Here is a 14,112-nt window from a genome sequence, read left to right as displayed (position 1 = left end):
TCAGAATACATTCAATTATCTTCCCATCACAAACATGTTGACAACCTTTTCCACTATGAAACCGAGAGAAATTAAATTAAATTAAATGGTTGATAAAATGACAAAATACATGAAAACAAGTCTTTATAAGTAACATTCAGGTTTAAAGTATATAGCCCCTGATTTTTTCAAGTCTATCATAATACAACATCCACATGCTGATCACACTCGCCACAAAGCAAAACACTGATGTATTTTTCCATATAATGAGGAGGGCTATGTCTGAAATCACCCAGTAGTATATAGTATGATAACTATACCATCAACCAATTTATCTGAGTGAAAAGTATTTCCCATGGCATGCACATCATTTTCTCAGACTTGCTGCCAATTTGTCACAGTGGCCACAATTTTCATTCAAGTGGCTAAATCAAATCGAGCCTTTACTATTTATTCACCATTTATTCACGTAATTCACTTCCTTTTTTGGTTTGATGCCGGTATTAGGAATGGACAATGGGAAATGCAGACAAAAGATTAATATTAGTGGCTTTTAATTACGATGAACTACATATTTTTTTCCAGTATGTCTTCAACCAAAGACCATCGCTCTTCATAGGCTCCTCATCTAACAGCAGAGCAACAGCAACAGCTCCACGTCTGCTTGAATCCTTATGTGGGCGGAGGACTGCTTCCCACTTTGCAAACCTCTGCTAAAGAGTAAACTATTGAGTGACTATAAATGAATGAGCAGTGGATGAACAGTCTTACAATAGAGTCGTCAGGGTGCCTTCAGTATGAGCAGGAGTATTGTATCACCTTTGACTGAATGGCTTCGGAGCATAATGGTTATATAATCTGATACAGTAGCAAAGCATCAACATTTGTTGGAGATCAAGAATGTTCAGATCTTGTTTGATATATTGCAAATAGAGGAGAAAAATACAATCCACTCAACCAACAAACAATCCACACTCTGTTTATGTTGAATGGTGGTAGTTTTAGGCTGTTCAAGTGCCAGGAAAGATGAATGAAGTCAAGATTTCAAACAAATCCGTAGTATGCCATATGACCACATGGAAGGTGACATTTTTTTCTTGGGCCCTCTCTTCCCCGTCATCCCGTCAGCCTAGCACCGCCAACTTTGTTAAGGCAAAATTAAACAATTGGGGCCTTCCACATTAGACACAAGCAACTATCTTGTCTCTTATAATGACTCAAACAGACGGTTGCTTGCAGTAGTATAAAAGAAAAGAAACTGTTGCACACAGACGAAAAAAAGAGTCATAAATTATATAAAATGTAGCTATCAAATAGAAATGAGTTCATCAATGCAAGCCCTTGTACCTGTAATCTGAGTTTAGGTGCAAGCTCACGCTGCAGGTCCACACCAAGAAGGAGTTTTAAGAATAAAATCATACTATTGTCAGTTTGGTGTGGGAAATTCCACTGTCAATCTGACACTTCACTGCTATATAATTTCCCCACCACGAGGCTCTCCTCTTCGTTTTCAGGACACATTGTCACCAGTGAGAGTTTCCCCCACAATAAGATGAGAGTGCCCTCCCGTACAGGTGTCCTTTGATCCGAGGTCAGCGCATCTACACAGACAACCCGCCAAGCAGGAGGCTATACGTTGGTCTCAAGGCCATTCATGTCAATGGTGCAGGATTCTTTGTTCTTCTTCAGGTACCTCGGGGGAATCGGAGGCTTCTTCCTCTCTGAAGGTGGCCGGACGCCCTCCTCTAGCTGTATCAACCGGGCCACGTCGGAGGGGATGAGCTCGTGTTTGACCCCTGAAGAAGGGGGCCGGTAGTTGCCGTTGTTGTGACAGTTCATCAGTGGTGGGGTGTCCAGCACGGGTTTGGGCTCACAGATCAAAGGCACCTGCGGACAATGGGGTCACAGAAAGGGGGTGACAACATGGGAGGAAAAAAATTAAAGCGTGTCAGGAAGGATATTGAACATGTTGAAAGCAACTTTCCCCCCTCACAATAAATATGATTTTATTATCATATTCTAAATATGTTTTTTTTTTAATAAATACAGTAACCTACAGACAAATAGGCATCCTTCCTGTATGTCTGCTATCATGGAGTGTATAGCAAAAGAAACAGAAACATGACGTCCTCTGGTTTTCAGTTTCAGGAAGTAGCAAAGACAGTACAACGGGTGACCGACCCTTGATTGTAACATCTCAATCGTGCAGAACCAGCCCTTGTTACTTTTCAAATTTTGTGTCTAAATTTGTGTCAAAATTGTGCAATTCACAGTTTGTTTTATCTCTTTCTGCAGAGGCATTATTACAACTCACCCCATCTCCTTCTTTCATGAAGTCTTTCCTGCAGATATGTGCCATGATGCCTGTGGCCAAAGCATCCCCCATTACATTTACCATGGTGCGGAATCTGTCTCTGTTGGAGGAAGACGAGTTGGACTTAAACCTGAATATTTCTTGACATGACGAAGATGGTTCATGTGTTTTTGCTCTGGTATGATTAGCTTGGATCAGTTATGCAAGCGTGATGGAAGTGAACGCATGTGATACTTACAATGCCCAGTCGACTGCAATGATGAGAGTGATGTCATCAGTTGGCAAACCGACGGATGTTAGCACTATCACCATGGTGACCAGTCCAGCTTGTGGTATACCTGCTGCACCGATACTGGCTGCAGTGGCTGTGATACTGTAGATTAAGAAACCTGATGTCAATTCATAAGAACAGCATGTAATGTAACACCTGAAGAGATAATAACAGTGGTTCATGTGGGATGTAAAGGTCACACGGACAAGCTCTTTTCAGTTCCCCCACATTTTCACCCCTCTTTTCCAATTGCAAATGAAGGGAGTTCATTGGTGCCTTACGCCGGTTTCAGACTGGATGTGGATGTGATGATGATTTTCAGTGAAGTGCTGCCCATGCCCTTGTGACGCCCACGGAAACTAATTGGACTGTTCATAAAGGAGACAACATGCAAGGAGGTCCGTGGTCGGCTCACAATCTTGAGTGACAGTTTCTTAGTCTGGTCTATTTTCTCTGCGTTCCACAAGAAGAAAATACACTGATAGTCTCCTACAAATGATATAAATTATATATTAAACATGACAGAAAGGATCACATTCTTATAAATTATAATATATACTGTATATCCATCCCACACTTTTAACTTTCCTCCCCTCTCTTCCTGCTGTTCTCCTGGAGTTTCTATTTCCCTGATTCCCCTCCTGACCAAATTTCAAAATCCATCCATTACATTTATAAGTCATAGCCTAGTGTCACTGCTGTTTGTGACTGTGGTTTTTTAAATTCGAGATTAGCTCTATAGAAAACAGCAGAGGAGCAGAATCCCTCGTTGATTGGCACAGAGAAATGTTCTTCTGGTGTGAACAACCAGGCTACTGCTTGCTAATGAATAGCACAGCACGGCGCTTTGGTGTCCAGTTATGATTTATATTAACCCTCTTGTCTGGCAGGGCAACTATCCACCTACATACCGGTCACAAGCATCCTATCTGTTAAATGAGACAAATGCAACTATATAGAGATTGTGTGTGTGGAGAGTGGACTGCATGTTAGTGTACATCTGATCTCTGGTGCAGATCCAGAGGTTGATGATGGGTTGATCCCACAGCACATAATGGTGGGGGGAGGGGCGAGAGGGTGGGGGAGGGGGGTTGTTTGGGGTCAGAGGTCCAGCGGTGGCGTGACTTGGATTTGGTGGTTTATCGAGGCCACATGGCTCATTTCAGAGAGAGATAAGCGGATACTTTCAATCTACAGTTGCTGTATGGAATTACAGTAGTCTATAAAGAAAAACACACAATGGCAAATATAGGGAAGGATGACTGTTGGACAAACACAAAATAATTTCCTTTTTTTTCAGTAAACTGGTGATCAGAGTGGTGATATGAAACATTTTCTGAACAATACTAATTTATGACACTGTTCTTTTCAGGTAGTCTGTGAGTCAGTCATCTAACAATAATAGATGTGTCCTTGAATGCACCAGGCATCTTACAAACATTATATGCTCCATTAGTGTTCATGCCAGCCAGACGTGGTGGGAGCCATCATCATAGAGTTGAAGTTTTTCATTGTTGTCAAAACAAAAGCCAGTTTTCTTGTGTGCATCGGCGATAACGTCTGTTTTCAGAAGTCTTGCATGAGGGACATCTCCACAATATGTTTGTAATTAATGAAAAGATGAGGTACAATCAATCTTTACTTCCTGGCTCTATTGCTCGTTTGTCAAGTTTAAAATGAGCATTTTTAAACGGATGGCAGACATCAGTCTTCATTTGTGCTGCAAGTTATCATGTCAGAAAATCACAGAAAACACAAATTAAAGTGAATATTTTACAAGCTATTATGCACAATGTATTCCTGCTATTCAGTGTAAAACACTGCTGGTCGTTAATATCATCGCTTTGAAATCCCAATGATATCTTTACCATGTTAATGAGCTTAAAAGCACAGATGGTATACAGCACGGTCCACTGACCTGATGGTGATGATCTGGCCAAAGTCCAGCTCGTAATTGTTAACTTGTGCGATGAATATGGCTGCCACAGCCTCATAGAGAGCAGTGCCGTCCATATTGATGGTGGCGCCCACAGGGAGCACAAAACGGATGATGCGGCGGTCAATGTGGTTGTTCTCTAAGAGGCACTTGAAGGTTATAGGCAGCGTGGCAGAGCTGAGGAAGACAAAACAGCTAATTTAAAGGACAGGTAAAAATAGAATTTCAAAACCATCCTATTTTCTCCTGGGGAAGGCTGTAAACAAGTCTAGTGGTTTGTTATTGTAAAAGGAACAGCTGAAACTGAACTAAATATAATCATGTTTTATGAGATTCAGATGTTTTTGCCGATCTGAGTACACAACATCTGTGCTGGGGCTTACTCTGGCCAACGTTTCTTTTTCTTTTCTCTTCTTTGTGTAAAAACTCTGATCAATCTCTTTAATACTTCCTTCTCCAATCAGCTTCCAGAACAAGGTTTGATTTCACAAAATTCAATGGACCAGACAAAGGCTTTTATGTATTTTCAAGTCCATCCATCCATCCATCCATTTTCTACCGCTTATCCTGTATTCAGGGTCGCGGGGGGGCTGGAGCCGATCCCAGCTGTCATTGGGCGAAGGCAGGGTACACCCTGGACAGGTCGCCAGTCTATCACAGGGCTGACATGTAGAGACAGACAACCATTCACACTCACATTCACACCTACGGGCAATTTAGAGTCACCAATGAACCTATCCCCATCCTGTATGTCTTTGGACTGTGGGAGGAAGCCGGAGAACCCGGAGAGAACCCACGCTTACACGGGGAGAACATGCAAACTCCACACAGAAGGAACCCGGGCCGACCCGGGAATCGAACCCAGGACCCTCTTGCTGTGAGGCGAGAGTGCTACCCACTACACCACCGTGCAGCCCCGTATTTTCAAGTCATTCATGTAAAATCGCATAACCATGAGCTGCTAAGGAGCATTTTCCAAAGCATGCTGTTGTTTAGATGTTTGTCGCTTTCCTACCTTCCAGGCAGCTGCTATGATTTCATTAATTTCCATATGGGTTGAACAGTGAATGTTGAACGTGCACGCAGCCGGTCTCTCTCTCTCTCACACACACACACACACACCTCTTGTGGCTCGCATCAGTGGTAAAATAATAGTAGGGCCTATGAGTGTAATTAACCACCGCTTCATCCAGCGTCTGCTCAGTCTGTTTCACCGGGGGGCGGGGCTGAGACACACGCATACACACGCATACACACACACACACACACACACACATACACACAGTGATCGCTAGTCATGACGAAGACAATTATTCTAACTTTTCTCTGAGTTTTGTCAACATAAGAATGACTCAACCCTCAAGAATCTAGGGCCCTAAATGATAGCTGGATGCATTAAATATACTGTATGTTTAGTGGGATTACAAATAAGTAAACTCATACGCTTAGTTGGAGATAGCTTTTGGTATTTTGCAGTTGAGGTGGCTCTCCTGCGGACTTTGTCTTGTAAGTGTGGTCTACTTGAAACAATTGTGAGTAACACTGCATTGGTGAGTGGAATATGGTTTTGAAGCTTTGAGTTTGGCATATTGGCCATCGCCATATTGGATTTTGCCTGTTGCCATCAAGGCAACAAGCAAAATCTGCCACCAGTGAAAAGAAGTGACCATATTTAGACTGGAGAGGAACAACGGGTGACAAACACAAGCGGCAGAGCGGCGACCTCACTGCATCTGGCTTCGTAATTCAAGGTCAACTTTTCAGCTAAGTGTTAAAGTCATCTTATTAGCTGATTGCATTAGTAGTAGCAACACTCTAAAGCTTTATGATCTATTTGAGTCTAAATCAAATCGATTAGGCTGATAAGGTCTCAAGGATATATCACTTTGATTCACATGAGAAAACAATACACATGCACAAAACATCCATGTACAGTAAACAAATGCCGAGTCAGATTAGTTTGTTCACCCTGCCGGTCACTTCCCTACCTGGAAGAAGTTGCCAGGGCGATGAGTAGGGCTTGTAGGATTCCTCGTATGTAAACGATGGGGCTCTTTTTGGTGATGAAGAAGTACATGGCAGGCAGGATGAACAAGCCGTGCAACACCAGACCAAACACCACAGTGACGGCGTAGAAGCCCAGCTTTTTCCCCATGGCTGACGGATCACTCATCTCCAGGATCTTACCAGCCACCAGGAACACAATGCCAAACGGGAAGTACCTGTAAGGGTGAGAAGTAGCTAAATGTAAGTTTGTTAGCCTCTATGATCAATGCTTTGGTGATCAATTTGACTTATGTTTTGAGTTTGTATGTGATGTGAAAAATTGTGTATTTAAAAAGGCTTTAATGTGAATAAATGTAAAAAGTTGCTGAGGACTTTCCCTGTAGGCCTATAGACATATGAGGTTTGTTCACAAACCTAACACACCTAGCATACATCTGCCACTTGTATGTCTTGAAGGTAAACATTAGGATTTGCTCACATGCTAATGTTATACATATCCTTTGCCAGCTCTTTACTCGTGCAACAGGAAAACTGCAGAGATTTTATATGACGTTATTTTTTTCTAATGCTAACGTTTATACATGCTAATGGTATAAATATCCACAATAAGGCAGCCATGCTTGTGCAGCAGGACATGTCTATGCTAATCTTACCTTTTTTATGCTATTAGGCATACATGTTTCTATCTAGAGACAAGCATACCATGTCAGCTAACTTTACACTTTTATGCCAACATCCATAAACTGTAAATAAAATGAATGTAATTGCACTTGGGGGATTACTGTATTGGCTGTTTATAATCTGAGACATTTCTCATTACTTGAGGAGCTATATTTGTGTTGTTTCTACAGCTAGATGCCATTTTCAATATAGGTCATGATAGCTGGCAAACAGATGTCTATAAAAGTGTGGCAAAAAGTGTGTAGTAAAAAAAGGAGACGTGTGCCACACACACTAAACACAGATTTTTACTACAAAACTTAATAAAAAATTTAGTCTGAATACAAAATGCCCATATGTCCTGAGGAAAATTATGTTGTAAATAATTCTATAAACAGAGGTTTCATCATAATTGTGCAAGTACTGTATAGGTTTAGTATATTCCCTTTTAATTGTGATGATCTATCATCTGATATACACATGCTCAGCGATTACAGTTAAGTTTAGGTGATATTTTAGTATCAGGACACTGTAGCTAGTTGGCGATGGCGATGAGCTTATGAAAAGAGAAAACCCACATCGACACCAACATTGCCATCTTAACATTGTGAATTTTTGACCCGCCATTATTGTTTGTAAAGGGGAAAGCTGTTGTTAATTTAACTGGTATGTGTATGGAAATCATTACCATATAACAATGGCAACAATTCTGAGGACTGCCTCATTCAGGCTCTGGCAGAAGTTCACCAAGGCGCTGCCATTTGGCCCCATCCTTCCCAACATAATACCTGTTAAATATAAAGCACATTCTTTAACATGATGGATGAGAGCATTATCAATTGCAGTGATACATTCTACTTAAAGCCACAACAAAATCTGGAGACAAATGACTCATATTTTTTACCCATGGTGGCTGAAAATATAACAATTCCAAGGACATTCATTCCATCACTAGTTCCTTCACGAATACGTATGAGCACATCAGGCGGTGGAGTCAGGTCCAGGGCAAAGTTCTGGATGTCAGTTCCATTATCGTCCTGGATACCGTATATTAGTGTTCGCCGCGTGGTGGATTCTGATTGGGCCTGACTCATTGTTGGCTTGGGTTTCACAAGGTACTCGCTACTTGTTCGATACTGTTGCAGGGGAATAGAAATAGAATCAGAACGAGAACAATAAAAAAGCCACACCTGTGTATTTGTAAGTGAGCAGTGTGTGATTTTCTCACCTGCTGAAATGTAGCCTGGACCAAATTAGATGGGAACATGTTGCTGCAAGGGAAAGACACACACACACGCACAGACATATTAATACAGTGTTGTATCGTTGAAAAGGTTGATCAATAACAACTGGACAACTGCACATCACCTAAAGCTTAACCTGAATAAAACCAACTCCTCTTCATCCCGGGGAAAGACTGCCCTCGCATGGACCTGTCGGTCACTGTCGAGGGCATCACAGTATTGCCTTTACCAACTGCGAGGAACCTGGGTGTAATCCTCAATGACCAACTATCCTGCACCCCCAACATCACTGCTGTGGCCCGATCCTGCAGATTTGCCCTCTACAATATTCTGCAGGGTTCGGACCTTCCTCACAAAGGATGCAACGCAACTCCTGGTCCAAGCACTGGTCATCTACCGCCTTGACTACTGCAAGTCTCTCCTGGCTGGACTCCCGGCCTCTGCGATTAAACCATTGCAGCGTATCCAGAATGCTGCAGCACGCCTTATCTTCAATCTACCCAAATTCTCCCATGTGACCTCTCTCCTTCGTGACCTCCACTGGCTCCAATTCAAGACGATGGCACTGGCATTCAAGGCCATCAATGGATGGCACTCTACCTCCAAACACCAGTGAAACCACACGCTCCGACCCAAGCACTTTGCTCCTCGACTTCAGCTGGCCGGCTGGTACCACCATCGCTAAAATCAAACAAATGTCACTCAGCAAAGTCCAGACTCTTCTCTGTTCTGGCGCCTCAGTGGTGGAACGAACTCCCGACCAATGTCAGGACAGCAGTCACTGCCATCTTCTGAAAAAGACTCAAGACTCATCTCTTCAGACTTAACCTCGACTCTGCATAGCATGACCCACTAACCCCCCCCCCCCCCCCCCCCCCCCCAAAAAAAAAAGCACTTTTTATGTTCTTACCTGTAGCATTTTGATCATAGCACTGTTGTACCTAAAGGTATCCTTGCTGAACAGCTACTACTTTACTCAGACGAGGAAAATTGTTTCTATTTTTTCGCTCTTACTTTATCAGAAATTATGTTGTGGTTTCTTTCTTCCGACAAATGTACTTATTGAAGTCGCTTTGGAGAAAAGTGTCTGAATGCCCGAAATGTAAATGTAGGAATTCAAGCAAACTAATGGATACTGTCTGATTTTGGGGGCATATTATACATTGATTTATTTTTCATCAGATCCTTCTCCTCTACACAGCTGCAGAACACTCAGATATTTTAGAGGTCCTTGCATTGTAACTGAAAATGGAAGTGAGTCAGTCAGCAGGCTCTGAATATAACAGTGATTTGGACAAGCTGACATAACAGCATAACAGCAGGAGCCTGCAAGATTGAAAATCTTGCTTTAACCTCTTTCCAAGAGGTTTGGTGGCAGGATGCATACACAAAATAAAACTCTCTCATCCATGTCTTTATGGACCTTGCTTTGTACACTGGTGCACAGTCATGTTGGAACAGGAAGGGGTCATCCCCAAACTGTTCCACAAAGTTGGGAGCATGGAATTGTCCAACATCTGTTGGTATGCTGAAGTATTCAGAGTTCCTTTCACTGGAACTAAGGGGCCAAGCCCAGCTCCTGAAAAACAACCCCACACCATAATCCCCCTCCACCAACTTTACACGTGGCACAATGCAGTCAGACAAGTACCGTTGTCCTGGCAACCGCCAAACCCAGACTCCATCAGATTGCCAGATGGAGAAGCGTGATTGGTCACTCCAGAGAACGTCTCCACTGCTCTAGAGTCCGGTGGCAGCATGCTTTACACCACTGCATTCGACGTTTTGCATTGCATTTGCTGATGTATGGCTTGGTTGCAGCTGATCGCCATGGAAACCCATTCCATGAAGCTCTCTATGCTGTTCTTGAGCTAATCTGAAATCCACATGAAGTTTGAGGGCCCTAGTTTCGTAGACCAGGCGCAGTCAGCTCTCAGCGCACCTGCGCCACGCCGACGGGGTGTGTCCGCCTGGACTTTGCAAGTTTCGTGCACCGCGCAGGCGAAACTTGCATTACACCGGCTCCGCCACCCTCCGCCGCCCTGCGCTGCGCCACGAAACTAGGGCCCATAGTCCGTATGTTTAATAATAATCATGTATATGAGTATTGTACATCCATCCATCCATCCATCCATTGTCTACCGCTTATCCTGTATTTAGGGTCGCGGGGGGGCTGGAGCCAATCCCAGCTGTCATTGGGCGAAGGCAGGGTACACCCTGGACAGGCCGCCAGTCTATCGCAGGGCCTGAGTATTGTACATATTGTGTGTAATGAGTAATTGGATTGATATTATTTAAAAGGGTTATTGTAATACATCTGTTCACGAAATGTATCCATGCTAATATTGAACAATATGTTTAGTGCTTACCTTACATGGTGGTTTGGCCCTATTGGGACAATTTGTCTTCATGGAGAGGCCTACTTAAGGAGGCTATGGGTGCAGATGAATAGTCTATTTTGCTTAGGAAGGTTCCTAACTGAAGAAGTGACCCGGAAGTAAACAAGTGGCCGCCATGATAAGAGCCGTTCGGATTCTCAAAATGCAAAGAAAGGACCCCTAGTTGGTTAGAATTATAATGTTGTATTTCCCACGTGAGAAAATTCCTCAGCCTCCGTCAACAAGGGGAGTTCAAATGCCTCAGCTCGAATTCGTCAGCGACGAAGAAAGCCAGCGCCACTGAGCAGGCCATATTCTTTGTGCAAAGTCTGTGAAGTTTCCCCTGGAGCGACAGTTTTTGTTATGTATATAATTATTAATAAAGTTTAAATAAAAAATAAATAAAAAAAGGTCCGTGAAGTGCACCTGTGTCCGACTTGACGTGGTGGGAACTTGACGTGTTTATGACGAGTTCCGGCGGATCCTCTCAAGTCTCGTGCACGCAAATCCCAAACGCATGCAGCCATTGCTTCCTTTCAGAGGTCCTTTAGCATAGGATGCAACGGACCTTCCTATGCGAAAGGAAAGGAGATTACGCCGACCCACAATTCTTTGCGAGAGCAAAATTTAAAGTGCCGCACACCTCGGCCGTTCGTGAAAACAAACGATATGTGCATTTGCATATTTAAGAATTACTTCCAAGCAGACATAGTAATTGGAATTGTGTTGATAAATCTGTGAGGACAGTGATAATAATTTAATGATATTTTTTATTTATTTCAATCATGTTACAAATGTTTGACAAAAACTAAACTAAAACCACAAATTAAATGTAAATACAGCAAACGGTCAAACAGGAAGGAGGAGCTGCTGGACCTGAAGCCGGTCAGTGAACCAGCTGTTTATAGAACCAACATGTGGAGAAGTGGACGATGCGATTTTTGTAGTCCATTATTGTAGTTTCTCCAGCGCAGACGCACGTCAATCACCGGTGCCAATCATCAGCTGTCAATCATCAGCGGCCGCGTTATAATAATTGAGTTCTCCTATCGCCTTTCCTTAACCCCGTGACGTTTTCCCCAGAGGTCAAGGAATAGGAGTTAAGAATAGGAGTTAGGAATAGGAGTTAAGAATAGGAGTTAGGACCTTATTTTTTGACTATTCGACTGCACCCTAGGTCAGTCGCCCGAAAAGAAGGGCTCGGGGCCTACCTGCTGTGAGGTAGAGTGCTTTGCCAAAAATGTCTAGGACGCTATGCTCAGTTTGAAAGCTGAATTTATTTTAGTTTGAAAAGTGGTTTGTTTCTTTATTATTACTGAAAATGCAAATGACGATCTGAATGGGAAAATAAAATCTCATCATTTTGAAACGTCAAATTCCTCTCCTCCACATCCTTTCCACCTCCAACATCTCGCCCACATCCGGTATTGTGGGCTGGCTGCGCTGGCCGTTCACAAGCTGACATTTAACTTTTATCCCACACAACACTGTTGCTTTCCAAAAAGTAATTTGAACAAAACATCTGCACTCTACCCACCAGACAGCCTACTGTTGGGAGAGAGTGGGGTGTTTAAGGTTTGACAATAATGGCCAAAACAGACCATTTCATCTCTGCTCCTGATTATTAAAATGAGCATGAACACACCTGCCTGTACACTGAAATATAACCAAACCTTACAATGCAAACACTCATCGTAAGGACCATACCAGAGTTTGCATAATCAATAAACGTGTCAGAATATACCTGAAAATGTTTGTTGCTTTCCAAAAAGTAATTTGAACAAAACATCTGCACTCTACCCACCAGACAGCCTACTGTTGGGAGAGAGTGGGGTGTTTAAGGTTTGACAATAATGGCCAAAACAGACCATTTCATCTCTGCTCCTGATTATTAAAATGAGCATGAACACACCTGCCTGTACACTGAAATATAACCAAACCTTACAATGCAAACACTCATCGTAAGGACCATACCAGAGTTTGCATAATCAATAAACGTGTCAGAATATACCTGAAAATGTTTGTCAAGTTAAAACTCATCTCATCATTAAAATCCTCCGTCTAGCTCAAATTGCAGTTAGAAATTCAGTTCTTGTAAAAAAAACATTTTAATAGGCATTTGACTAGAATAACATTCGGCCCAACAACACTCTTGGCTATGTTATGATTGTTCAGAGGGCGGAACCAAAGTATAAAGAGGGTCAAGGGTTGGCTGAAAGTTAGATCTTGGGCTTGTGTGAATTTCAGGCTTGTACGGATTTGGGGCCATTATATTCAAACATGTTGTTAAGTTGATCGCTGACCACTGTCTTTTCTACATTGAATCCTAAGCAGGTCTTGCTCATTCTTTCTCTTCATAGCTGATAAAAACAGTGGCTGGTAAAACACATAAGGTAAGATAACGTTACATTTGTGCATTAAATATAGCTAAGTTACGTAGCTAGCAACCTAAGGTAACGGCCATGTTGGTGATGTACTTTGCGCTACAAGAGATCTTTCTCAAGAAACTTTCTAGACTTAAAATATTATCTTTTTCACAAACATTTCACAAACATTTCAAAAATGCAGACAAAAGCTTATTATACATGGTTTTTCATTACGATGACCTATGTATTATTTTAATTGTCGATTGTGGCCAAAGTAGTTCTAGAGCAGTTATGAGTTATATGGTCAGTACTAATGTGTGGTAAAGACGAAGTTATGATGACATTGGTCGAGTGCACTGAATGTCATAGTTTATCATGTATGAAGAGTAACGCACTGTCAGATGATTCTCGAAATGTACAACACCATATGATTATATTGATGGATAAAAAAGTCAAATAGGAATTGCTACTAATATTAATTTTTTATTTACTCAGCTTAATTACACCTTTTGAACCAGTGTTCGTCCTGAAAGCATAAATGCTTTGATTTGTATGACAGGTGACTGTTAATAGTCCTGTTTACTGATCCTGGGTCTGAGAAACCATCTCCTTTAAAGAAGATTACATTTTTTAGTCAACAATGAAGTCATCCCAGAATATGGGAACTGAAAAGCTTAAGGCAACCAATGCTTTTAATCTAGTCTCAGGATTTGTGAAAAATCCAAACAGTCTTTAAAAGTAGGATACTGTGGGGTTGACGTCCTGTGTAGTGAGGTGTTATTACTTGCAAATTTTATGTGAGTTGTGAGGTGGGCAGTGTTACAGTCTAACCTTCCAGTCAGCTCAGCTAGAATATGATAAAATATCATCCCATTAAAAAGAAAAAAATCATAGGGATTACACGCCAATACCATGGTCATTAAATAGTATGGTCACAAAGAAACATCCCTAAACCAA

At 42.1% G+C, this 14,112-nt stretch overlaps 2 protein-coding genes across 2 annotated transcripts in view; one reads left to right on the top strand and one right to left on the bottom strand.

Annotated features, from left to right (window-relative positions):
• Window positions 1–14,112, top strand: part of magoh (mago homolog, exon junction complex subunit) — a 106,795-nt gene that overhangs the window by 39,796 nt on the left and 52,887 nt on the right. The gene's annotated exons all lie outside the window — the stretch shown is intronic.
• Window positions 204–14,112, bottom strand: part of slc1a7b (solute carrier family 1 member 7b) — a 63,666-nt gene continuing 49,757 nt past the window's right edge. Inside the window, exons 4-11 of the mRNA XM_084010704.1 lie at window positions 8,396–8,438; window positions 8,072–8,303; window positions 7,856–7,955; window positions 6,489–6,722; window positions 4,483–4,677; window positions 2,532–2,666; window positions 2,294–2,393; window positions 204–1,866 (exon numbers count right to left, since the gene is read on the bottom strand). Coding sequence (XP_083866830.1) covers window positions 1,609–1,866; window positions 2,294–2,393; window positions 2,532–2,666; window positions 4,483–4,677; window positions 6,489–6,722; window positions 7,856–7,955; window positions 8,072–8,303; window positions 8,396–8,438 — 1,297 coding nt within the window. The 3' untranslated portion in view covers window positions 204–1,608. The remainder of the gene's footprint in view (window positions 1,867–2,293; window positions 2,394–2,531; window positions 2,667–4,482; window positions 4,678–6,488; window positions 6,723–7,855; window positions 7,956–8,071; window positions 8,304–8,395; window positions 8,439–14,112) is intronic.

This window comes from Eutrigla gurnardus (genome assembly GCF_963514095.1).
Source record: "Eutrigla gurnardus genome assembly, chromosome: 6".
NCBI lineage: Eukaryota > Metazoa > Chordata > Actinopteri > Perciformes > Triglidae > Eutrigla > Eutrigla gurnardus.
This window is presented reverse-complemented; position numbering and strand designations above follow the sequence as displayed.